The sequence below is a fragment of the Oncorhynchus keta genome, chromosome 33 (genome assembly GCF_023373465.1).
Source record: "Oncorhynchus keta strain PuntledgeMale-10-30-2019 chromosome 33, Oket_V2, whole genome shotgun sequence".
NCBI lineage: Eukaryota > Metazoa > Chordata > Actinopteri > Salmoniformes > Salmonidae > Oncorhynchus > Oncorhynchus keta.
Window position 1 is genome coordinate 4,999,257 of NC_068453.1, and position 25,586 is coordinate 5,024,842.

General features: G+C 43.7%; 2 protein-coding genes across 7 annotated transcripts in view; one reads left to right on the plus strand and one right to left on the minus strand.

The window, feature by feature from the left end:
- LOC118366083 (integrin alpha-X-like) overlaps nt 1-19,505 on the plus strand; it is a 68,488-nt gene extending 48,983 nt beyond the window's left edge. For 2 of the 6 annotated variants that reach the window (XM_035748433.2, XM_035748439.2), the window contains 15 exons: nt 2,568-2,743; nt 3,229-3,386; nt 6,373-6,501; nt 7,242-7,309; nt 7,398-7,530; nt 9,793-9,906; nt 9,985-10,064; nt 10,229-10,315; nt 10,407-10,467; nt 10,577-10,678; nt 10,990-11,061; nt 11,180-11,287; nt 14,743-14,841; nt 16,143-16,253; nt 16,499-19,505. In XM_035748433.2, the coding sequence (XP_035604326.1) occupies nt 2,568-2,743; nt 3,229-3,386; nt 6,373-6,501; nt 7,242-7,309; nt 7,398-7,530; nt 9,793-9,906; nt 9,985-10,064; nt 10,229-10,315; nt 10,407-10,467; nt 10,577-10,678; nt 10,990-11,061; nt 11,180-11,287; nt 14,743-14,841; nt 16,143-16,253; nt 16,499-16,636 (1,636 nt within the window). In that variant the 3' untranslated portion in view covers nt 16,637-19,505. Of the gene's footprint in view, nt 1-2,567; nt 2,744-3,228; nt 3,387-6,372; nt 6,502-7,241; nt 7,310-7,397; nt 7,531-9,792; nt 9,907-9,984; nt 10,065-10,228; nt 10,316-10,406; nt 10,468-10,576; nt 10,679-10,989; nt 11,062-11,179; nt 11,288-14,742; nt 14,842-15,880; nt 16,006-16,142; nt 16,254-16,498 lie in introns of all 6 variants that reach the window. The other 4 variants (XR_004821873.2, XR_004821874.2, XM_035748434.2 and 1 more) reach the window with 4 other exon arrangements.
- A 2,420-nt stretch (nt 19,506-21,925) lies between these two features.
- The window catches only part of acadvl (acyl-CoA dehydrogenase very long chain), a 39,519-nt gene continuing 35,858 nt past the window's right edge, over nt 21,926-25,586 (minus strand). Inside the window, exon 20 of the mRNA XM_052491722.1 lies at nt 21,926-23,961. Coding sequence (XP_052347682.1) covers nt 23,824-23,961 — 138 coding nt within the window. The 3' untranslated portion in view covers nt 21,926-23,823. The remainder of the gene's footprint in view (nt 23,962-25,586) is intronic.

The following is a 25,586-nucleotide window of genomic DNA, read 5'->3' on the forward strand; positions in this document are numbered from 1 at the left end:
CTGTTTAATAGCCTCAGATATGAGGCTTACATCTAATTCTTGTATAAAATGAATGAGTGAGGATGTAACTGTTTGAAATTGTGTAATGTGATTTTGGACTGTTTAATGAAGGAAACTCCAATTCCCTAAAAAATGTCACTTAGTCCTTGGCACGCCCCCATGTGCACAGACAGGACCGGGCGTCATGAGACAGCCCTTTTCGATATTCCGAATAAAACCCCACCTGGATTTTCTATCACCAGACCATGTTTCCCTTAATTATGAGAGGACAAAGGTTGCAGACCAGCTTACCTCGATAACGAGAGGGCCAAGGTTTGAGTAGATGGCTGAATCTTTTAACCATACCATGTGGTTAAACTCTTAGACTATCGATACCGACAGAATATGAACATGTCTTTGATACTAATTACTAGTCTGCAGCTAGGAATTCGGTATCATTGAACGCGAAGACCGACAACCGCCGAAACATCCATTCTATAACGACATGAATGAATGTCACTCTGAACCATCCATTCTAACCAAAACAGAGAGATAGAGAGGATGGACACTCTCTAACAGAAACAAACTTTTCAACAGAGACCCCGACGACACACTGAGCGTAAATATATATATCGTTCCCGAATGAGTGAGCGTTCATGTGCAAAGTATTAGCATTTCAATTGTTATAATTATCAACTCTGTAGTGACTTCTCAGCTGACTCCCACTCCCCTTTTGTCTAACAAGCCACGATGCCGGTTAATCCCACTAGGGAAACTCTTATCATTTCCTTGTAACAATCTACTGTTTGTTTATGCATTTCTGTGAATTACTTAGTTAGTAAATACATTATTTAAAACAATTGATGTATGGATGACTCATCGTGAAGACTGGGTACGTGCAGATAACCAACAATTTACGACGTTTGGAATGAGACTAACGTGAGGTAAAGAAGAATTCATTAATCAGAAGACTATTGATCAGATATGAAAATATCTGAAAAGTTATATTAGGAAAATTATAACTTTGTAATCTGAATATTTTCCTTGGTGCCCCGACTTCCAAGTTAATTACAGTTACATGATTAATCAGTTTAATCGCGTAATAATAATTACAGAGAGTCATTTGATAAAGATTAATCTTCAGTTTAATGATGCCAAAGACACGACACCGCATATAAACCAATCACCATCCAGGATCTAAACAACCCATTTTATAATTTGGCATATGGGAGAGTCACTCTCTTTCCGTATTTTTTTCATGCTTTATTGACAGAGTATAAACAGCGGGAGATTAGGTGAAAGGGCAGACCGTGAGGAGGGAGCATGTTTAAAAGACACAAGGTGATCCAATGTTTCTCAATGTTTTGGACCCCCTGATTTGAAATGGTTTAGAGCAGGGGAACATAATAATTCAATGGAAAGAGTAGACATTTGTTCTGTAGTAGTAGTAGTAGTAGTAGTAGTAGTAGTAGTAGTAGTAGTAGTAGTAGTAGTAGTAGTAGTAGTAGTAGTAGTAGTACCTCGGCAAGACGGAGCTGCTCTTCCTCCCGGGGAAGGACTGCCCGTTCCATGATCTCACCATCACGGTTGACAACTCCATTGTGTCCTCCTCCCAGAGCGCTAAGAACCTTGGCGTGATCCTGGACAACACCCTGTCGTTCTCAACTAACATCAAGGCGGTGGCCCGTTCCTGTAGGTTCATGCTCTACAACATCCGCAGAGTACGACCCTGCCTCACACAGGAAGCGGCGCAGGTCCTAATCCAGGCACTTGTCATCTCCCGTCTGGATTACTGCAACTCGCTGTTGGCTGGGCTCCCTGCCTGTGCCATTAAACCCCTACAACTCATCCAGAACGCCGCAGCCCGTCTGGTGTTCAACCTTCCCAAGTTCTCTCACGTCACCCCGCTCCTCCGCTCTCTCCACTGGCTTCCAGTTGAAGCTCGCATCCGCTACAAGACCATGGTGCTTGCCTACGGAGCTGTGAGGGGAACGGCACCTCAGTACCTCCAGGCTCTGATCAGGCCCTACACCCAAACAATGGCACTGCGTTCATCCACCTCTGGCCTGCTCGCCTCCCTACCACTGAGGAAGTACAGTTCCCGCTCAGCCCAGTCAAAACTGTTCGCTGCTCTGGCTCCCCAATGGTGGAACAAACTCCCTCACGACGCCAGGACAGCGGAGTCAATCACCACCTTCCGGAGACACCTGAAACCCCACCTCTTTAAGGAATACCTAGGATAGGATAAAGTAATCCTTCTCACCCCCCTTAAAAGATTTAGATGCACTATTGTAAAGTGGCTGTTCCACTGGATGTCATAAGGTGAATGCACCAATTTGTAAGTCGCTCTGGATAAGAGCGTCTGCTAAATGACTTAAATGTAGTAGTAGTAGTAGTAGTAGTAGTAAATGTAGTAGTAGTAGTAGTAGTAGTAGTAGTAGTAGTAGTAGTAGTAGTAGTAGTAGTAGTAGTAGTAGTAGTAGTAGTAGTAGTAGTAGTAGTAGTAGTAGTAGTAGTAGTAGTAGTAGTAGTAGTAGAAGAAGTAGAAGAAGAGTCTTTGATCTGTCGTGTCTTCTTGTCCATCCCAGGTCCCAGCCAGTAATGCATGTGTTGGTGTCTGTCACCATGGACCCTCCCATGATCTCCCAGAACTACTTCCACTGTGCTGTCCCCATGGCCCTGAACACTCCCGTAACCACAGCCATTCTGTGTGTCACTGTCACTGGGGCCCACGTGGGAAACATACAGGGTACAGATTATCTCGGTTTGTTTGTCCATTAATCTGGCCCGGGAAACTGGCTCTTAGGCTGTTCGACAACACCTGTTAAATTTATTTCACATTTTTATAATGCTTTGGAGATGTTATGGTATCTCTTTGTTTTCTTTAACTTTAATTTTCATTGTGTAACATAACCCATCTTGGAACTCAGTAGTATTCAAACTTTTTCAGCAGGGATTCCATTTTTTTTCACAATCACACCCCACTCCAAATCTAATGAGACAACTTTAAAATCTGTAAATTAATTATTTTACAGATTTTCATCTTTCTTATCAAAAATTAATAAATACATTTACTATTTTTTTTCTTCTAATAATCGTTCCAATAAGGTTGTATATTGTTCCTTATTGAATACCAATAAGTAAATAAAAAAAAATACAATTAAAGCCACTTTCTTTCAAATATGGAGACCCCACTGCGAACCCGACTTTGAATATCACTGCTGTAACTGGTATGTTTCTCTGCCCTAGCTTCTCTCCAGGCATCAGTGTCTGTGACAGTGGATCTACTGGAGGATCATACCAGGACCAGGCCAGCCCGTCTGCTCTTCTTCCCTAGATCAACATCCTCCAGCTGGGTTGAAACAGTTACAGGCACTGCCTGCCACAACTTCTCCCTCAGTATCCCGGTCAGTGGTAGCTTCACACCACTTTCTATGTGTGTGTAGAAATTGACCACCTTAGTCACAGGCTTCATCAATGAGTGCATAGACGACGTTGTCCCCACTATGATTATACGAAAGTATCCAAACCAAAAACCATAGATTACAATGAAATATCCGAGCTGGGCTAAAGGCTAGAGTTACCACTTACAAGAAATGGGACATGGACACAGACAAGAAAGCCCGCTACGACCTCTAACAAGACATTAAACATGCAAAAGGACAATATAGGACGAAGGTGGAATCCTATTACACTGGCTCCGACTCTCGTTGTATTTTGCAGGGCTTGCAGACGATAATTAAATAAAGGTTAATACATTTTTTGAATGCCCAACGATGTAGAGCTACCAAACGAGCTAAATGCCTTTTACGTTCGCTTTGGGGAATACAACACTGAGTCTTGCGTGAAAGCCCCCGTTGTTCTGGGTGACTGTGTGATCTCGCTCTCTGTGGCCGATGTGAGTAAAACCTTTTTAATAAGTCAACGCTCGCAAGGCTACCGGAACAGACGGAATACCAGGGCGCATTCTCAAAGCATGTGCAGACCAGCTGGCAACTGCCTTCACAGACATTTCACATTTCTCCTTGTCCAAATCTGTAATCCCAACATGTTTCAAGCTGACCACCATTGTCCCTGGTCCCAAGAACTCCAAGGTAACCTCCCTTAATGACTAACAGCCTGTAGCACTCACATCTTTAATTATGAAGTGCTTTGAAAGGCTGGTCATGACAAACATTGATACCATCATCCCAGACACCCTGGACCCACTCCGTTTCGCATACCGCCCCAACAGATCCACAGATGAAACAATCTCAATTGCACTTCACACTGTCCTCTCACACATGGACAAGAGGGGAAATAACTGAGTGAAAATGCTGTTCATAGATGGCGGCAGGTAGCCTACTGGTTAGAGTGTTGGACTTGTAACCGAAAGGTGGCAAGATTGAATCCCCCGAGCTGACAAGGTAAAAATCTGTTGTTCTGCCCGTGAACAAGGCAGTTAACTAAATGTTCCTAGGCCGTCATTGAAAATAAGAATTTGTTCTTAACTGACTTGCCTAGTTAAATAAAGGTTAAATAGACTACAGTTCAGTGTTCTCAACACCATAGTCCCATCCAAGCTCATCACTAAACTGGGCATCTTGGGACTGAACACCTACCTTTGCAACAGGATCTTACACAACCCTAGACCACAAAGCGCTACAGAGGAAGATATACTCAGAGGGAGGTCCACTGGGGAGCCAGGGCCAGCCAATCAGAATGGGTTTTTCACCAGAAAAGGGCGGTATTACAGACACTCCCCCTCAAACTATCCTTCAGGTGAAGAAGCCAGGAGGTCCTGGGCTGGTGTGGTTTCACGTGGTCTGCGGTTGGGGGGCCACTTGGACGTACTGCCAAATTCTCTAAAACAACGTTGAAGGCAGCTTATGGTAAATTAACATTAAATTCTCTGGCATCAGCTCTGGTGGACATTCCTGCAGTCAGTATGACAATTGCACGCTACCTCAAACCTTGAGTTATCTGTGGCACTGTGTTGCGTGACAAAACTGCACATTTTAAAGTGGCCTTTTATTGTCCCCAGCACAAGGTGCACCTGTGTAATGATCGTGCTGTTTAATCATCTTCTGGATATGCCACACCTGTCAGGTGGATCGGTTATCTTGGCAAAGGAGAAATGCTCACTAACAGGGATGTAAAATAAAAAAAACTAAGAAATAAGATTTTTCTGCATATGGAACATTTCTGGGATTTTTTTTTATCAGATCATGAAACATGGGTCCAACTCTTTACATGTTGCGTTTATTTTTTTTGTTCTGTGTAGTTAATGTAATGGTTACTCCGTCTATCTGCACTGACTCCATGAACACTCACAAGTCTATACATACCCACTATATACACACACTACACTGACACTCTCCATACAAAACCTACACACATACACTACATAACCAACAGTATGTGGACACTCGTCGAACATCTCATTCCAAAATCATGGGCATTAATATAGAGTTTGTCCCTCCCCCTTTGCTGCTATAACAGCCTCCACTCTTCTGGGAAGGCTTTCCACTAGATGTTGGAACATTACTGCGGGAACTTGCTTTCATTCAGTCACAACAACATTAGTGGGGTGGGTCACTGATGTTGGGCGATTTGGATTGGCTCACAGTCGGCGTTCCAATTCATCCCAAAGGATTTCGATGGGGTTGAGGTCAGGGCTCTATGCAGGCCAGTCAAGTTCTTCCACAGCGATCTGGACAAACAATTTCTGTATGGACCTCGCTTTGTGCACGGGGGCAATGTCATGCTGAATCAGGAAAGGGCCTTCCCCAAACTGTAAAAGTAAGCATTTCACGGTAAAGGCTACACCCGTTGTATAAAGGTGCATGTGACAAATAACCTTTTATTTGATTTTAAATTAGTGCATGTTAATGTGAGTTTTGTGCCTGTGTGCATCCTTTTGGTGCATATGTGTACATTATGTTGCATGTATGTAGTTGGCTCCATACACACTCAGGTTGTACAGGGGGGCAGAGGCAGCAGCTGGCACAGTGGTAAGGAGCGTTGGGCTAGTAACCGAAAAGTCACTGGCTGGAATCCCTGAGTCGACTAGGTGAAAAATCTGTCATTTAGCCCTAGAGTAAGGCACTTAAACCTCATTTCTCTGTATAAGCGCGTCTGCTAAATAACTCAATTGTATCTGCAAATGTTCAGTGCATTTGACTTAATGGGTGAGATAAGACAGACATTTATTTTATGAGATTGTCTGCACAAAACAAATTTACACGACCATTGTGGAGACACCACACAATGGTTGTACAACTTGTATGGGTTTGTATTTACACATTTACACCTCACTTTTCCCAGTCTGTCTGCACTTGGTAAATGCTTAGTGTGTTTTTGGGGTGTTTATTTGAGGAGTGTTTTGGTGTGTTCTCTGGGTCTGTCCTCCAGGAGTGTATATCAGACTACCATGAGGTGCCTCTGTCTGTTCAAATGGCTGTGGAGGGCCTGGAGGTACCAGGGACAGGAGGACTGAAGTCAGTCCTGAGCCCAGACAACCCAACCTCTTTTGCACACATGGTGAGCGCTCTCTGTGTGTGTGTGTGTAATTTGGTTGTGTATCTGTGAATGTGCTAGGTAAAGCCCCGCCTTATCTCAGCTCACAGGTTACCATAGCAGCACCCCACTCGTAGCACGCGCTCCAGCATGTATATCTCACTGGTCACCCCCAAAGCCAATTCCTCCTTTGTCCGCCTTCCCTTCCAGTTCTCTGCTGCCAATGACAGGAACGAACTGCAAAAATCACTGAAGCTGGAGACTCATATCTCCCTCACTACCTTTAAGCACCAGCTGTCAGAGCAGCTCACAGATCACTGCACCTGTACATAGATGGGCTGTTTACAGATGGGCTATGTACCTACCTCATCCCCATACTGTATTTATTTATCTTGCTCCTTTGCACCCCAGTATCTTTACTTGCACATTAATCTTTTGCACATCTATCACTCCAGTGTTTAATTGCTATATTGTAATTACTTCGCCACCATGACCATGGCCTTACCTCCCTTATCCTACCTCATTTGCACACACTGTATATAGACTTCTTCTACTGTATTATTGACTGTATGTTTGTTTATTCCATGTGTACCTCTGTGTTGTTGTATGTGTCGCACTGCTTTGCTTTATCTTGGCCAGGTAGCAGTTGTAAATGAGAACTTGTTCTCAACTAGCCTACCTGGTTAAATAAAGGTGAAATAAAATGCATTTTTAGAAAAATGTTTTTTGCAGCAGTTTGCAGCAGTTTGATGTTTTTTTCCCAGATCTTGCTGGAGAAGGTTTGTGGCGAGGACCATGTGTGTGTCTCTGACTTATCAGTCAACGTCACCAGGTGAAATATGTCAAATATTTGTCCAATTTGTCATTGTATTAATTGAACTGTTTCTTAAACGGTCTCTCTCTCCCGCTCTCTCCTCCAGTCCAGAGGTAGTGTGTAGCGAAGGTTTCCCAGTAGAAGTAGAGGTAGAGGTGGCTAACAGTGGAGAGGATTCCTCTGAGGCTGAGCTGACACTGGTCCACCCCTCCTCCATACCCTTCGTTCCTACCAAACGGGTAAGACCCACCACTGTCGGGAGGGATGGAGGCAGGTTTAGGATGAAGGGCTAGAGTGATGTATGAAGGGGTGTGATGGAGAGATTTAGTTGTGAGCAGGGGTGGGAAGGATGGAGGGATGAAAGGATGAACGATAGAGAGATATACTGTATGAAGGGATGCCATGGATTTAGTTGTGAGCAGGGGTGGGAATGATGGAGGGATGAAAGGATGGGATGTTGTTAGTTGTGAGCAGGGGTGGGAAGGATGGAGGGATGAAAGGATGGGATGTTGTTAGTTGTGAGCAGGGGTGGGAAGGATGGAGGGATGAAAGGATGGGATGTTGTTAGTTGTGAGCAGGGGTGGGAAGGATGGAGGATGAAGGGATGGAGATGGTTTTGGTTGAGCAGGGGTGGGAAGGATGGAGGGATGAAAGGATGGGATGTTGTTAGTTGTGAGCAGGGGTGGGAAGGATGGAGGGATGAAAGGATGGGATGGATTTAGTTGTGAGAAGGGGGTAAGAATGGGAAGGATGGAGGGTTGGTGGATGAAAGGATGGGATGGATTTAGTTGTGAGCAGGGGTGGGAAGGATGGAGGGGATGGTGGGATGGATGTAGTTGTGAGAGGGTGGGAAGGAAGGATGGGATGGATTTAGTTGTGAGCAGGGGTGGGAAGGATGGAGGGATGAAAGGATGGGATGGATTTAGTTGTGGGAAGGATGGAGGGATGAAAGGATGGGATGAATTTAGTTGTGAGCAGGGGTGGGAAGGATGGAGGGATGAAAGGATGAACGATAGAGAGATATACTGTGTGAAGTGATGCGATGGTTTTAGTTGTGAGCAGGGGTGGGAAGGATGGAGGGTTGAAAGGATGGATTTAGTTGTGAGCAGGGGTGGGAAGGAAGGAGGGATGAAAAGATGGGATGGATTTAGTTGTGAGCAGGGGTGGGAAGGCAGAAGGGATGAACAGATGGGATGGATTTAGTTGTGTGCAGGGGTGGGAAGGATGGAGGGATGAGAGGATGAACGGTAGAGATATAATGTATGAAGGGATGGGATGGTTTTAGTTGTGAGCAGAGGTGGGAAGGATCAAGGGATGGGATGGATTTAGTTGTGAGCGGGGGTGGAATGGATGGAGGGATGAAAGGATGGGATGGATGTAGTTGTGAGCAGGGGTGGGAAGGATGGAGGGCTGAAAGGATGGGATGGATTTTGTTGTCATCAGGAGTGGGAAGGATGGAGGGATGAAAGGATGGGATGGATTTAGTTGTGAGCAGGGGATGGAGGGATGGGATGGATTTAGTTGTGAGCGGGGGTGGGAAGGATGGAGTGATGAAATGATGGGATGGATTTTGAGCAGGGGATGGAGGGATGGGATGATTTAGTTGTGAGCGGGGTGGGAAGGATGGAGGGATGAAAGGATGGGATGGATTTAGTTGTGAGCAGGGGATGGAGGGATGGGATGGATTTAGTTGTGAGCGGGGTGGAAAGGATGGAGGGATGAAAGGATGGGATGGATTTAGTTGTGAGCAGGGGATGGAAGGATGGAGGGATGAGAGGATGGGATGGATTTAGGGATGAAAGGATGGGATGGATGGAGGGATGAAGGGGATGGAGGGATGGGATGGATTTAGTTGTGAGCAGGGGTGGGAAGGATGGAGGGATGAAATGATGGGATGGATTTAGTTGTGAGCAGGGGTGGGAAGGATGGAGGGGATGAAATGATGGGATGGATTTAATGGAGGGATGAAATTATGGGATGGATTTAGTTGTGAGCAGGGGTGGGAAGGATGGAGGGATGAAAGGATGAACTATAGAGATATATATATTGATTGAAGGGATGGGATGGATTAAGTTGTGAGCAGGGGAGGTAAGGATGGAGGGATGAAAGGATGGGATGGATTTAATGGAGGGATGAAATTATGGGATGGATTTAGTTGTGAGCAGGGGTGGGAAGGATGGAGGGATGAAAGGATGAATTTATAGAGAGGGTATATATTGATTGAAAGGATGGGATGGATTTAGTTGTGAGCAGGGGAGGTAAGGATGGAGGGATGAAAGGATGGATTTAGTTGTGAGCAAGGGTGGGAACGATGGAGGGATGAAAAAATGGGATGAATTTAGTTGTGAGCAGGGTTGGTAAGAATGAAAGGATGGGATGGATTTATTTGTCTGCAGGGGTGGGAAGGATGGAGGGATAGAGATATGATAAACTGTTTGCTTTTATCAGCTCGTTTTGTTTGGCTTTGATCATGTCACAGGTAACATTTCATTCTGTCATAGCCATCAGGACCAGGCCAGGTGGCTGTTTGGTGTGTGTCCAACACCACAGGACTAGAAAACATCACACACACAGTGTGTCCTCTCAGCTCTTCCGTCCTGAGACAGGGGGCACGGGTAAACATCATTAAGCCTTCTGAATTTTTGTAAAACTGAGAGAGACAATATTTTGATCTGATTCTGCCCTTCCACCAGGTGACAGTGTTGATGTCATTCACAGTGTTTGAGCCAACCTGTTTGAGAGAAAGACTGGCTTTAAATGTGTTTGTTACTAGGTGAGTCACCATTTCCACGGAAAGAACTTAACCAGTGATGGGGAGGGGGGGGGAAATGAAGCTATTATTTTCTATTTTACTCTATACCATTCATCTATCTAATCATAATTTGTAGATCATAATTTGTGTCATGGTAAACATGTATTCATTCTTCTGTCCTACAGTGATAATGAAGGACAGGGCACCCTTCAGGATAACTATGCAAGTGCCTCTGTCGATGTCAAACTTCCTATCAATATTGTTGTGAAAGGGTGGGTGCATACAATTTCCTCCTCAGACAAAGTATCAATATGACAATAGTGACTGAGTCAGGATAAATGATCTTTACTTATTATATTTCAGGGGAGACTCCTCCCAATACATAACTTTCCCAGACAACAAGCTTCTGGAGCACATATACATGGTAGGAATAAATACTACTGTACATTGTACTGCTGCCCACTGGTTCTGTATACATGTCTGTCTCTATCTGTTAGTATTTCAACTACACGTTATATCTCTCCATCTCTGAGGTGGAGAATTTTGGAGATGTGGCAGCACCGGTCAATGTAACATTTGTGATTCCAGTGGAGTTGGACTCTGGTTACCTGTGGAATGTGTCTCTTCCTCAAACAGTGAGTGCAGCCTGGGTCCTTTTCATTAGGGTACACCTTTTTGGCATTGTCAGCGAAAATGGGTTTTTCTTATTGGGCAAGTTTAGATAGTACCTTCGTGTTTCACTCACTTTAAGCATTTACTTTTGTTTTGTGCCCGGTCTGTAGCAGACACAGGTCATCTGACAGCATCGAAAATAGTCAAGCAGCACTTTCCTCAGTCAATCAGCATGAAGTACCAGTGGCGGGATATGGTATTTGGTTAGTTGCATATGTCTTCCGGCATTATACGTGTACTTATTTGTATGTGCATGTCTGTCTTTGTGCCAAAGGATAACAGCAGAGGAAAGTGTGAGAGGAAGGAGGTATTCTCTAAACAGGAAAAAAACACTCTGTTTTATCAGGTGAGATAGACCTCTAAAAGAGACATAAACTCAATAGAAACATGGGTGTTTCTCTAATCACTTGTCATTACAAGTACAGTCATTTCTACTCTAACTCTTCTGATTGGGTCTACCACAGCACTGTAGTGGGGTCGTCTGTCATCTGGTTGGCTGCACCATAGGACTGTCATCCAACAATCAGCCAACCATCTTCAAGTTTGTTGGGAATATCAGTAGAAACTCAGAGGTAAGAATAATCGTAACTTCATACATACGTTTCATATTGTTGAATAATGTATGTAAGCACATGTTTTGTATGGGCTAGATGAGGCAGCCGTATATAGATTGCTCTGGTATGGGTCAATGTCAAGCAGATGAGGGGCTAGATTCTATCAGATCCGTGTCAGACGACACCCGCATAGCGGTTGTTTTGGCAGTGTCAAATCAAAGCAAACTTTATTTGTCACATGCCCCGAACTCAACAAGTAGACCTTACCGTGAAATGCTTACTTACAAGACCTTAACCAACAGTGCAGTTCAAGAAGAGTTAAGAAAATATTTACCAAATAAACTAAAGTTAATAAAAAAAATAAAAAAACCTAACAATAACAAGGCTATATACAGGGCGTACCGGTACCGAGTCAGTGTGCGGGGGTATATGTTTGAGGTCATTTGTATATGTAGGTAGGGGTGGAGTGACTATTCATAGATAATAAACAGCGAGAAGCAGCAGTGTACAAAACAAAGTCTTATGGCTAGGGGACAGAAGCTCTGAAGGAGCTTTTTGGTCCAAGACTTGGCACTCCGGTACTGCTTCCCGTGCGGTAGCAGAGAAAAGAGTCTATGACTATGGCAATTTTATGGGCTTTCCTCTGACACCACCTATTATATAGGTCCTGGATGGCAAGAAGCTTGGCCCCGGTGATGCACTGGGCCGTTTGCACTACCCTCTGTAACGCCTTACGGTCAGATGCCGAGCAGTTGCCAACCCAGGCGGTGATGCAACCGGTCAGGATGTTCTCGATGGTGCAGCTGTAGAACTTTTTGAGGATCTGGGGATCCATGCCAAATCATTTCAGTCTCCTGAGGGGGAAAAGGTTTTGTCGTGCCCTTTGTCTTGGTGTTTTTGGACCATGATAGATCATTGGTGATGTGGACACCAAGGAACTTGAAACTCTCGACCCGCTCCACTACAGCCCAGTTGATGTTAATGGGGGCCTGTTCGACCTGCATTTTCCTGTAGTCCACAGGACACTCCCTGTGTCGTCAGCAAACTTAATGATGGTGTTGGAGTCATGTTTGGCAATGCAGTCGTGGGTGAACAGGGATTACAGGAGGGGACTACGTACACACCCCCGAGGGGCCCCACACCCCCGAGGGGGCCCTTACCACCTGGGTGCGGCCCACCAGGAAGTCCAGGATACATTTGCAGAGAGAGGTGTTCAGTCCCATGGTCCTTAGCTTAGTGATGAGCTTTGAGGGCACTATGGTGTTGAATGCTGAGCTGTAGTCAATGAACAGCATTCTCACATAGTTGAAGTCGGAAGTTTACATACACTTACAGTATATCACAAAAGTGAGTAAACCCCTCACATTTTTGTCAATATTTGAGTATATATTTTCATGTGACAACACTGAAGAAATTACACGTTGCTACAATGTAAAGTAGTGAGTGTACAGCTTGTATAACATTGTAAATTTGCTGTCCTCTCAAAATAACTCAATACACAGCCATTAATGTCTAAACCTCTGGCAACAAAAGTGAGTACACGCCTAAGTGAAAATGTCAAAATTGGGCCCAAAGTGTCAATATTTTGTGTGGCCACCCTCATTTTCCAACACTGCCTTAACCCTCTTGGGCATGGAGTTCACCAGAGCTTCACAGGTTGCCACTGGAGTCCTCTTCCACTCCTCCATGACGACATCACGGAGCTGGTGGATGTTAGAGACCTTGCACTCCTCCACCTTCCGTTTGAGGATGCCCCACAGATGCTCAATAGGGTTTAGGTCTGGAGACATGCTTGGCCAGTCCATCACCTTTACCCTCAGCTTCTTTAGCAAGGCAGTGGTCGTCTTGGATGTGTGTTTGGGGTCGTTATCATGTTGGAATACTGCCCTGCGGCCCAGTCTCCGAAGGGAGGGGATCATGCTCTGCTTCAGTATGTCACAGTTGCCATTCATGGTTCCCTCAATGAACTGTAGCTCCCCAGTGCCGGCAGCACTCATGCAGCCCCAGACCATTACACTCCCACCACCATGCTTGACTGTAGGCAAGACACACTTGTCTTTGTACTCCTCACCTGGTTGCCACCTCACACGCTTGACACCATCTGAACCAAATAAGTTTATCTTGGTCTCATCAGACCACAGGACATGGTTCCAGTAATCCATGTCCTTAGTCTGCTTGTCTTCAGCAAACTGTTTTCAGGCTTTCTTGTGTATCATGTTTAGAAGAGGATTCCTTCTGGGACGACAGCCATGCAGACGGATTTGATGCAGTGTACGGCGTATGGTCTGATCACTGACAGGCTGACGCTGAGCACGTGCACTCAACTTCTTTGGTCGAACATGGCGAGGCCTGTTCTGAGTGGAACCGCTGTATGGTCTTGGCCACCGTGCTGCAGCTCTGTTTCAGGGTCTTGGCAATCTTCTTATAGTCCAGGCCGTCTTTATGTAGAGCAATAATTATTTTTTTCAGATCCTCAGAGAGTTCTTTGCCATGAGGTGCCATGTTGAACTTCCAGTGACCAGTCAGTATGAGGGAGTGTGAGAGCGATGACACCAAATGTAACACACCTGCTCGCCATTCACACCTGAGACCTTGTAACACGAACGAGTCATATGACACCGGGGAGGGAAAATGGTTAATTGGGCCCAATTTGGACATTTTCACTTAGAGGTGTACTCACTTTTGTTGCCAGCGGTTTAGACATTAATGGCTGTGTGTTGAGTTATTTTGAAGGGACAGCAAATTTACTGTTATACAAGCTGTACACTCACTACTTTACATTGTAGCAAAGTGTAATTTCTTCAGTGTTGTCACATGAAAAGATATACTCAAATATTTACAAAAATTCACTTTTGTGATATACTGTAGGTTGGAGTCGTTAAAACTTTTCAACCAAGGAAAACGGCTGTGAGAATATTTCTACAATATTCACATGTTGACACCCTTACGATCTACGACTGTCTAGCTGGCTGGGTTTAGTATACTTACTGGCCCATACCAGTGACATAACTAACTATGTTATCAACATATGGCAGAACACAAACAAAATCTTGCTCACTTATTTTGCCAGCAAGAAAGAAATAGCCACATTCATTCAGAAAGGGGGGAAGAGAATAGCTAGCCATTGCAAGAAACATTTATAATCCCATTGAGCAAAATCCACAATCCACCCCTCCAAATGAAGCCTGGCTCTGGGGCTTCTCAGAAATAGGTGCTACACTCCCTTTAAAGGTCATTTCTGATTGTGCCAATGTAACCGATATGAAATGGCTAGCTAGTTAGCGGTGGTGCGCGCTAATAGGTGACGTCACTCGCTCTGAGTCCTGAAGTAGTTGTTCCCCTTCTACCGCAGTTCCACCTCCAACACAGCCAAAATGCCAACGCGGGTTAGCGCTCCATCTGATTGAATCGAGGCCGAGATTCACGTTATGAGTTGTTGTGGTTCAGTTTCAGTAGTGTTGTTTGTTTCCCAGGGTTCAGCGGTGCAGGTGGAGGTGGTCAGTTGGGGGTCGCTGTCCTTCGACCAGAGTGTCTACTCCCAGTACCCTGCCGTTGGTTCTCAGAGTGTGAAGGTGAGCCAATAATTTCAGATGCTCTCTAAGGGCTCTAAGGGCTCCAACTAAGGGCTCTAAGGGCTCCAACTGCTCTTAAACGCTAGTAAAACCAAATGCATGCTTTTCAACCGTTCGCTGCCTGCACCCGCACGCCTGACTAGCATCACTACCCTGGATGGTTCCGACCTTGAATATGTGGACATCTATAAGTACGTAGGTGTCTAGCTAGACTGTAAACTCTCCTTCCAGACTCATCGGGGCGGCAGGGTAGCCTAGTGGTTATAGTGTTGGACTAGTAACTGAAAGGTTGAAGGTTCAAATCCTTGAGCCGACAAGGTACAAATCTGTCGTTCTGCCCCTGAACAGGTAGTTAACCCATTGTTCCTAGGCCGTCATTGAAAATAAGAATTTGCCAGGTTAAATAAAGGTAAAATAAAAAATAAATAAAAAATATCAAACATCTCCAATCGAAAATCAAATTTAGAGTCGGCTTTCTATTCCGCAACAATGCCTCCAAACTTACCCTAGTAAAACTGACTATCCTACCGATCCTCGACTTCGGTGATGTCATCTACAAAATTGCTTCCAACACTCTACTCTTATCTCCCTCACCAACATCAAACATCTGCTATCTGAGCAGCTAACCGATCGCTGCAGCTGTACATATTGGTAAATAGCCCACCCATTTTTACCTACCTCATCCCCATACTGTTTTTATTTATTTACTTTTCTTCTCTTTTGCACACCAATATCTCTACCTGTACATGACCATCTGATCATTTATCACTCCAGTGTTAATCTGCAAAATTGTAATTATTCGCCTACCTCCTCATGCCTTTTGCACACAATGTATATAGACTCTTTTTTATAGACTTTTTTTTCTACTGTGTTATTGACTTGTTAATTGTTTACTCCATGTGTAACTCTGTGTTGTCTGTTCACACTTCTATGCTTTATCTTGGCCAGGTCGCAGTTGCAAATGAGAACTTGTTCTCAACTAGCCTACCTGGTTAAATAAAGGTGAAATAAAAATAAATAAAAATAAATATTCCATCAGATCCTCTTTAGCCCACATCTGCATAGTGGTTGTTTTGGCGGTTGGAACTGCGTTGCCATTGGTTGCATGGAGTCGCGTTAAGAGGAATCCCATGCAGTCTTGTTTACAAGTTCAAACATTGGAATGTAAGATGTAATCTACACCTCGATTAGGCTGATTAGAAATTCATATTATTTTGTTTCATGATTTTCAATTTGAGCACATTATTTCTAATGTGCTTCATGACAATGATCTTTCTCATTTCTTCCACTCACTCTTCTAGATTCTGTCCATTCTGGAGACAACTTCTGAATCCCACACTGCTCTCATTGCTTCTATCAGTGTTGTGTTTTCACTGTTGCTACTGATGATAATCTCTGGGTTTCTCTACAAGGTGAGACACTCCTCTAACCCTAAATCCTAACATAACCCTAGCCTCATGCCTGCATCCCAGTTCAACCCCAACCGCAACCACAATCCTAACCCTGTCTGGTTCAGTGGTTCTGGAGTGGGGAGGAGGGAGTGGGAGGTGACACCCTATTCCCTCTCCAATGATGTCTGTCTGTATGAACAACATTATGTATACATCATACAACCATATGAATATTTATTGACAAAAGACTATTTCTTTTTTCTCAGAAGGGTTTTTTCAAGAGCAGAAGAATTGCCTCTGGTGGTGTTGATTATAGTCCAGCTGTTCCTGGTCGGACTGCAGCCCCTGATGATGACCATGGTCTGACCGCTGATATTACCTCACTGGGGGAGAACACCCTGTAGCCCAGTGGCGGTCAGTGCCGTTTAAGTTGAGGGAGGACGATTTTTTTCATGCGCATGGCCTTATTTCTATTACAGCATATTGGATGACAGTCATTCATATTCCATTCACCCAGTCCAATGTAACATTAGATAGTTTTAGGCTACTACATGATACTAGAATTTCCCTGTACACATCATGAGGCTTCTACAACCTATGAATGGAAGTTTACAACGTAGGTGCACACAGGTCAAGAGACACATTTGAAGTGACAGACTGTGACACATGGACAGACAGTGACACCTTACACACTCTTGCCTTCATCTAGCTGATACAAGGTGTAGTCATTAGTCCAACATTTGCAAACAAAAGTTTCTAATGGACAAATTCAAGTATTTTTATCCCCGTTTTGTTCCGTTTAAGAAACGTGTTTCAACAGAATCGGCGGAATGAATACACCCCTGATCACGCGTAAACACAGTTCACTTTCATAGCAGCCACGTTGTATTCCTTCTCGCATCCATGCACTCTCCTCCTCTCACCTATTCCCTTCACTTGTGGGCTCCAATGCACATCAACTGTATGTGACCAGATGAAAATAGCTTTCCAAGCCAAACCGCTACACACAGCCTATAGCTAATAGAACTAACGTGTTAGTAATCCCGCTACAATCATGCAGTAACGTTAGTGTACAGTCAGTCATTTTTAAAAATGGAACCTTTTATTTAACTAGGCAAGTCACTAAAGAACAAATTCTTATTTACAATGACAGCCTACTTGTAAAGCCCCCCCGGTCAACACCTCCCCAAACCCAATCGTGGCCAATACTCCCGATACAGCCCGGGATTGAACCTGGGTCTGTAGTGATGCCTCTAGCACTGTAATGCAGTGCGTTAGACCGCTGCGCCACTCGGGAGGCCATAAGCCATTACACCGGTGGGCCTTGGTGGCAATAAATTAGTAATACCATAAGCTTACCTTGACTTGGAAGAGTTCAGGTGTTGTGTTGGAAAGTCATAGCCAGCTAACCTCTTAAGGATCAGACCCTTTTTTTCCCAATTTTCGCCAAAAATGACATACCCAAATCTAACTGCCTGTAGCTCAGAACCTGAAGCAAGGATATGCATATTTTTGATACCATTTGAAAGGAAACTTTGAAATTTGTGGAAATGTGAAATTAATGTAGGAGAATATAACACATTATATCTGCTAAAAGATAATACAAAGAAAAAAAACATGTTTAAAAATATATATATAAAAAAATATTTTTAATCACTTTTACACTGATCCAATGGACCGTTGCATTACTGTTCAAAATGTTGTATCAAGTCTGCCCAAATGTGCCTAATTGGTTTATTGATACATTTTCATGTTCATAACTGTGCACTCTCCTCAAACAATAGCATGGTATTATTTCACTGTAACAGCTATTGTAAATTGGACAGTGCAGTTAGATTAACAAGAATTTAATATTTCTACCCATATAAAACATGTCTATGTCCTGGGAAAGGTTCTTGTTACTTACAATGTCATGCTAATCACATTAGCTCATGTTAGCTCAACTGGCACGGGGGGCGATCCTGTAGAGGCTCTAGCTAACATAGCATCCCTCTGTTTGAGCAGGGTGTTTCAGTAGGCTAAACTAGCTAGCTGCATTTGCTAGGTAAGTAAGTGAAACTGAAAGTGAATTTTATTTATTTATTTTTTAGCCCTTTTTCGTGGTATCCAATTGTTTAGTAGCTACTATCTTGTCTCATCGCTACAACTCCCGTACGGGCTCGGGAGAGACGAAGGTTGAAAGTCATGCGTATTCCGATACACAACCCAACCAAGCCGCAATGCTTCTTAACACAGTGCCATCCAACCCGGAAGCCAGCTGCACCAATGTGTCGGAGGAAACACGGTGCACCTGGCAACCTTGGTTAGCACGCACTGCACCCAGCCCGCCACGGGAGTCGCTGGTGCGCGATGAGACAAGGATTTCCCTACATGGGTTCGAGCCTGGGCCCAGAGTCTCTGGTGGCACTGCTGGCGCTGCAGTACAGCGCCCTTCACCACTGCGCCACCCGGGAGGCCCGAAAGTGATTTTTTGGGGGGGAAATCTCTCTTTCTCTTTTGCTTCTCCTTCATTTTGGAAGATATACATTTGTTAAAATCTGGTAAACTATTGTCTTTCTTTCTCTTTGAGTCAACTACTCACCACATTTTATGCACTGCAGTGCTAGCTAGCTGTAGCTTATGCTTTCAGTACTATATTAATTATCGGATCCTTTGATTGGGTGGATAACATGTCAGTTCATGCTGCAAGAGTTCTGGCAGGCTGCTGGACGTCCTTTGGAAGTTTTCATAATTACTGGAAGGGGTTGAGAACCATGAGCCTCTTAGGTTTTGTATTGAAGTCAATGTACCCAGAGTAAGACGGAAGCTAGCTGTCCTCCGGCTACACCATGGTTCTACCCTATAGAGTGCTGTTCTGGTTACTGTGGACCTTCTTTGCAAAATAGATTTTTAATCAATTATTTGGTGACGTGGTTATATTTAGTATAGTTTTATCTAAAGGATACATTTTTTAAATATTTTATCAAATTCACTGAAGAGGATGGTCCTCCCCTTCCTCCTCTGAGGAGCCTCCACTGCTTTAGCTGTATTCTGGGCTGACCCACCCAGCCACCTTAGCCTTTCTGATACCTCTGTCATTATGATTCTCTCCCGAAGTGTGCACTCACTCTCATACATCTCAAAGTGTGCACTCATATTTAAAAGGAATGGATTGGTATGAGGAATATGGTGGAAACCTGTTTTTTGCCTGTTTTGCATGTTATTTTGGCATTAATATGTGTCACAGATCAGTTTGCAAACAATGTCAAATAAAAATAATATTGAGTTAATAAAGCTGCATACAAACATGGTCTCTTTTTTGCTTTATTTCAGCTTGGCTCAATGCTTTCTGTAGTGGTCGGGCAGCCAGCGGAAAATATGGAGCGTAATATTCTCTAGTTGCGCTGTGATTGGTTCAGTGTTCTGTCACTCATGGAGAAACTACGTCACCGCAAAATCTACGGGTAGAGCTCGAAAATTCAAGCCCCTTACGTGCTGCCATAGAGTTACATTAGAAGTGCCCATCAAAGATGGCTCAAGGTCATTGGCCACAGGTAAAAATTACGTAAAATACCATTATGTCTACCGTAGCTTTGATTGGACTGATCATGTCAACATCATACATTGGGCTCCTGAGTGGTGCAACGGTTTAAGGCACTCTCAGTGGTAGAGGCGTTACTACAGACCCTGGTTCATTTCCAGGGTGTATCACAACCAGCTGTGATTGGGAGTCCCATTGGGCGATGCACATTGGCCCAGCGTCGTTCCGGGTTATGGTTTGGCCATTGTAAATAAGAATTTGTTCTTAACTGACTTTTTTATTTTTACCTTTATTTTACTAGGCAAGTCAGTTAAGAACAAATTCTTATTTTCAATGACAGCCTAGGAACAGTGGGTTAACTGCCTGTTCAGGGGCAGAACGACAGATTTTGTACCTCGTCAGCTCGAGGATTTGAACTTGCAACCTTTCGGTTACTAGTCCAATGCTCTAACCACTAGGCTACCCTGCCGCCCCTTGCCTTGTTACATAAAGAAAATACTTTCAAAATCGTAGCAATCAAGCTAGACAAGCAGTCATCATCATCAATCTAAAGGCAAATCTTTTTGATCCTTGACATATGAAGAGAAATTTAGATAAAACGTATCTGTGCTCATCGGCCATAAATGCGCCACTGCAGCCCCTGGTTTAATCCCAGCCGACTGTGACCGGGAGACCCATGAGGCGGTGCACAATTGGCCCAGCGTCGTCCAGGTTAGGGGACGGTTTGGCCAGCCGGGATGTCCTTGTCTCATCGTGCTCTAGCAAGTCGTTGTGGAGGCAAAGGAACCTGAGCAGTGTGTCAAAAAGCAGTGTGGCTTGACTCTCAACCTTAGTCTAGTCCGTAAGTGAGTTGCAGTGAAGAGACAATATCCTAATTACCAATTGGATATCACGAAAAAGGGGGTAATGCCATGGGGCAGAAAGGTTTTAATACATTGGCTATGCTGTCAATCCAGCATGACTTCTGCCACGTTCAAAACACCTGGAAACTCGGAAATCTACGACTCCAGCGAGTTCAAGACAACTGGGAACTCCGATAAAACTAGCTCCTACTGGGAAAATAATTTTGATAAATCATCCAACGCGGAATTCCAAGTTGAGATTTTTCTAGAGCCCACAAGGACTGCCACGCCACCTTCCTGCTCAAGGGAGCACAGCACAAGGTGAGTCCAATAAATTGTAATATCCCTCATAACTTAACTACTGTTCTGACTTGATGGTGCACATGTAGCCTATAACATGTTTAGAGAAATGTAATCATAGAATATTGTGAGAACTTTCATTTTCTGTTTATATGCCCCCTTTATTTGTCCTAAGGTTCTGACTTGGTGTACTGGTAGAATACTGCAAGAACATCCCATGAATTCTGTCACTATACATTTCAAAAGTGCTGAACAAATAGTTTTGACTACATCCGTACTAGCTTGCTCAAGAATGTCTTAAACGAAATTACGGATTTCCTCTTATTTTCTCGTAGGTTCCCTTATGCAATAGTTTGTACGGCTCAATTGTCAGTAGAAACCACATTTGTTTAAGCAAGTCAGCTATATCAGCTATGTTTTTTTTTTAAAGGCCGTATATGAGGCTGTATGAACTGTTTTGCTGCCAGACAAGGCTCCGCTGATAGCCAGGTGTAGCAGTGGTAAGGATTCACTCCATGGTGCTGAAAAGAAAGCTATGCTGTTGGGACAGCTGTATGTAGGCCCTAACAGTTATAGTGCAATTAATGTACTGTGGAGTGGCTTTGCTGGCATGCAATAAAATATAAATGTTTTAGTTTGCCCTACCAACATTTACATGTTAAAATTGCCACCGCCTCCAGCCATGCTTGACCAAATCCAATGCATGAGGGGAGTGAACACGTGCACACTTCTGGAGAAGGGTAGAGAATCGGAACGCAGCCCAAACCTGCTGAACCCCTCTGGTGTAACTTTCTCCTCGGGTGCTTATCTGTGATTAACGAGGTCTATCTGAAATCCTTTGTGAAGAGCCACAGCCATCAGAGTAGCGAGCTTCACAGAACTGAAGCAGAGGCATTCCTTTCGTGGACAATATTAAGTTATACTTTTTATGATACAATGTCTTTCATATACTGTACAATTCCTTCCATCGATTTATTTGTTAGAAGTCCTAAGATTCATCTTACAGTATGTAATGAAAATATAAAACAATATGACCAAACAAGTTCTTCTTTTATTATCATCAATGCTACATTCATTTTGACAGTAACATGATTGAAGAAGTAGCCACAAGCCAATCTTTATTGATTACGGTACATATTCAGCAACACGACATACCGGTACGACCATTAAATACATTTTAGAAATAGACCTGCAACCCCTGGCAAAGGCAATTGGAATATCAGGCACTAGAGTTGTTTGTTGGTGGTTGAGTGTGCTGCACCACTATTCCTGCCGGCTCGTCAAAATAGACTTTCACAAACAGGCTGTCCCCAAAATTACTTACGTAAAACCGTGAGTTACACGCACTCAAACTCTGAGTATAATCCTTTCCAATCCTTGTCATATGAAGACAAATGTAGAATACGTAAAACATTAGGGAACAAATGATCACCGTACGCAAAGGAGTGAAGTGGTGAAAAAAAAAAAGATCACCAAGGACAACAAACACCCGAGCCACTGCCTGTTCACCCCGCTATCATCCAGAAGGCGAGGTCAGTACAGGTGCATCAAAGCTGGGGCCGAGAGACTGAAAAACAGCTTCTATCTCAAGGCCATCAGACTGTTAAACAGCCACCATAACATTGAGTGGCTGCTGCCAGCTTACTGACTCATCTCTAGCCACTTTAATAATTAAAAAATTGGAAGTAATGTATCACTAGTCACTTTAAAAAAAAAAGCCACTTTATAGGTTTTCATACCCTACATTACTCATCTCATATACTGTATCATGCTGTTTGGCCATCCATATATTTATGTACATATTCTTCTTCATTCCTTCACACTTGTGTGCGAAATTTTAGATTACTTGTTAGATATTACTGCATGGTCAGAACTAGAAGCATTTCACTACACTCACATTAACATCTGCTAACCATGTGTATGTGACCAATAAAATTTGATTTGAAAACAGAAGGGCAGATGGTTGATTGCACGGAATGTGACACCTGACCACAATATTAAAGGTCAACTGTCAAAGGACATACAACAAATAACTAGTAGGGGAGAGACCATGGGTGACTCTGAAATGGCACCCTATTTTCCCTTGCACGCCATCTCAGACGGAGGCCATATGTGAGTGCAGCACACACAACTCTGTACATATCAGGTTATTAACAGGTAGAGAGAATTTAGTCACAATGAACACAAAAATGATGCATTCAAAGATCCCAGATACAAGGCTGATGTCACTATACTTCCTCAAACTGTCCTTCCTCAGAATTGTCCCAAACAGTCTCAGCCAACCAGAACCAAATCTCAACTTCATACAAAAACCAACAAAGTAACTTGGTCTCTCCCCACATCTTAGTCATTTGATAAAATACCACCATGCACATATGGTTAGTTCCAAATGAGATCCTGGACAGATAAAGACTACAGAACATATTATTTAAAAAGGCCATAAATATAGTAAAAGTAAAACAGACTTTACATTCAGTAAATCAACAGTCAGAACCATGTAGTTGATCCGCTTGGCTTGTGATGCATTGTGACGTTGAGGCTTGAAGAATTACGTTTTTTTTTTCTGCAGTGGGTCTTTGAGACAATGGGAGAATCTCAATTGCATACTACTTGCATCCTCTCTCCTCGCCTCCTTCAAGAAACCCAAAGTTACCTTCTCTGACCTTCTCCTCCAATGGGTTTTGAGAAAGAGGCGAGGACATGAGAAGTATGCAGTGGAGATTCTCCCATAGAAGAGCCCATTCTCACCCTTTTCACATTATCGTGCCAACCCAAACCGTACTGGCTCAGATTTTGGTTTCACATTTCCCTTTCTAGCTTGGTTTCAGCCAGTACAGTACAGCTTGGATTGATTCAGTAGTGTGAAAAGGACCTCTCTCTCATGGAGTAGTATGTTTCTGTCAGTGTTATAAATGTTCTATGAGTTGGTTTAGAAACCCAGAGGGTGAGGAGCGACGATGCCTCCATTCTCCACTACGGCAGCAGATATGGCCTTCATGTTCTTAAAGACCTGGGTGGTGGAACTAGACTTCAGGTCCTTGACGTTCTTCATGATCCTGTCATAGGCCTGGTGATGGAGGGAGGAGAGCAGAGATGAGACTTGTATGTACAGTGTGCACACACACACACACACACACACACACACACACACACACACACACAATATAGTGTCAAGAAAAAAATGTGTGAACCCTTTGGAAATACCTGATTTCCACATACATTGGTCATAGGGGCGGCAAGTAGCCTTGTGGTTAGAGCGTAGGACTAGTAAACGAAAGGTTGCAAGATCGAATCCCCGAGCTGACAAGGTATAAATATGTTGTTCTGCCCATGAACATGGCAGTTACCATAGGCCAATGGTGACATTAAATAGGCCAACCGGGAACCCATTGTTCCCCGGTAGGCCTTCATTGAAAACAAGAATTTGATCTTAACCGACTTGCCGAGTTAAATAAAAGGTTAAAACAAATTGATAATATTTTCTTTATTTAACCAGGTAGGCCAGTTGAGAACAAATTCTCATTTACAACTGTGACCTGGCCAAGATAAAGCAAAGCAGTGCAACAAAAACAGTTAAACGGTTAAAAACAATAGAACAATCTGTATACAGTGTGCAAATGGAGTAAGGAGGTACGGCAATAAATAGGCTAATGGTGGCGAAGTAATTACAATTTAGCATTAACACGGGAGTGATAGATGTGCAAGTAGAAATACTGGTGTGCAAAAGAGCAAAAGAAGTAAATAAAAACAATATGGGGATGAGGTAGGTAGTTGGATGGGCTATTTACAGATTGGCTGTGTATAGCTGCAGCGATCGGTAAGCTGCTCCAATAGATTATGCTTAAATAGTTAGTGAATGAGATATAGGTGCTCTGTTAATGGGCTGCTGGAGCATGTGCTACGGGTAGGTGTTATGGTGACCAGTGAGCTGAGATAAGGCGGCGCTTTACCTAGTAAAGACTTAGAGGACCTGGAGCCAGTAGGTTTGGCAACAAATATGTAGCGAGTGCCAGCCGACGAGAGCATACAGATCGCAGTGGTGGATGGAATATGGGGCTTTGGTGACAAAACGGATGGCACTGATCGACTGCATCCAGTTTGCAGAGTAGAGTGTTGGAGGCTATTTTGTAAATGACATCGCTGAAGTCGAGGATCGGTAGGAGAGTCAGATTTACGACGATATGTTTGGCAGCGTGAGTGAAGGAGGCTTTGTTGCGAATTAGGAAGCCGATTCTAGATTTAATTTGGGATTGTAGATGTTTAATGCAAGTCTAGAGCGTTTACAGTTGTCCACATATTCTAAGTCAGAACCTTCCAGAGTAGTGATGCTAGTCGGGCGGGCAGGTGAGGGCAGCGATCGGTTGAAAAGCATGCATTTAGTTTTACTAGCGTTTAAGAGCAGTTGGAGGCCACGGAAGGAGTGTTGTATGGCATTGAAGCTTGTTTGGAGGATTGTTAAACAGTGTCCAAAGAAGGGCCAGATGTATACAGAATGGTGTTGTCTGCGTAGGAATCACCTACAGCAAGAGCGACATCATTGATATATACAGAGAAAAGACTGAGAACTGAAACCTGTGGTACTACCATAGAGACTGACAGCTCTTTCAGAACATCCGCTATCTGGATTTGGGTGAAGGAAAAGCTGGGGAGGCTTGGGCAAGGGGTCGAGACCCTGTTGGCTGGGGTTGGGGT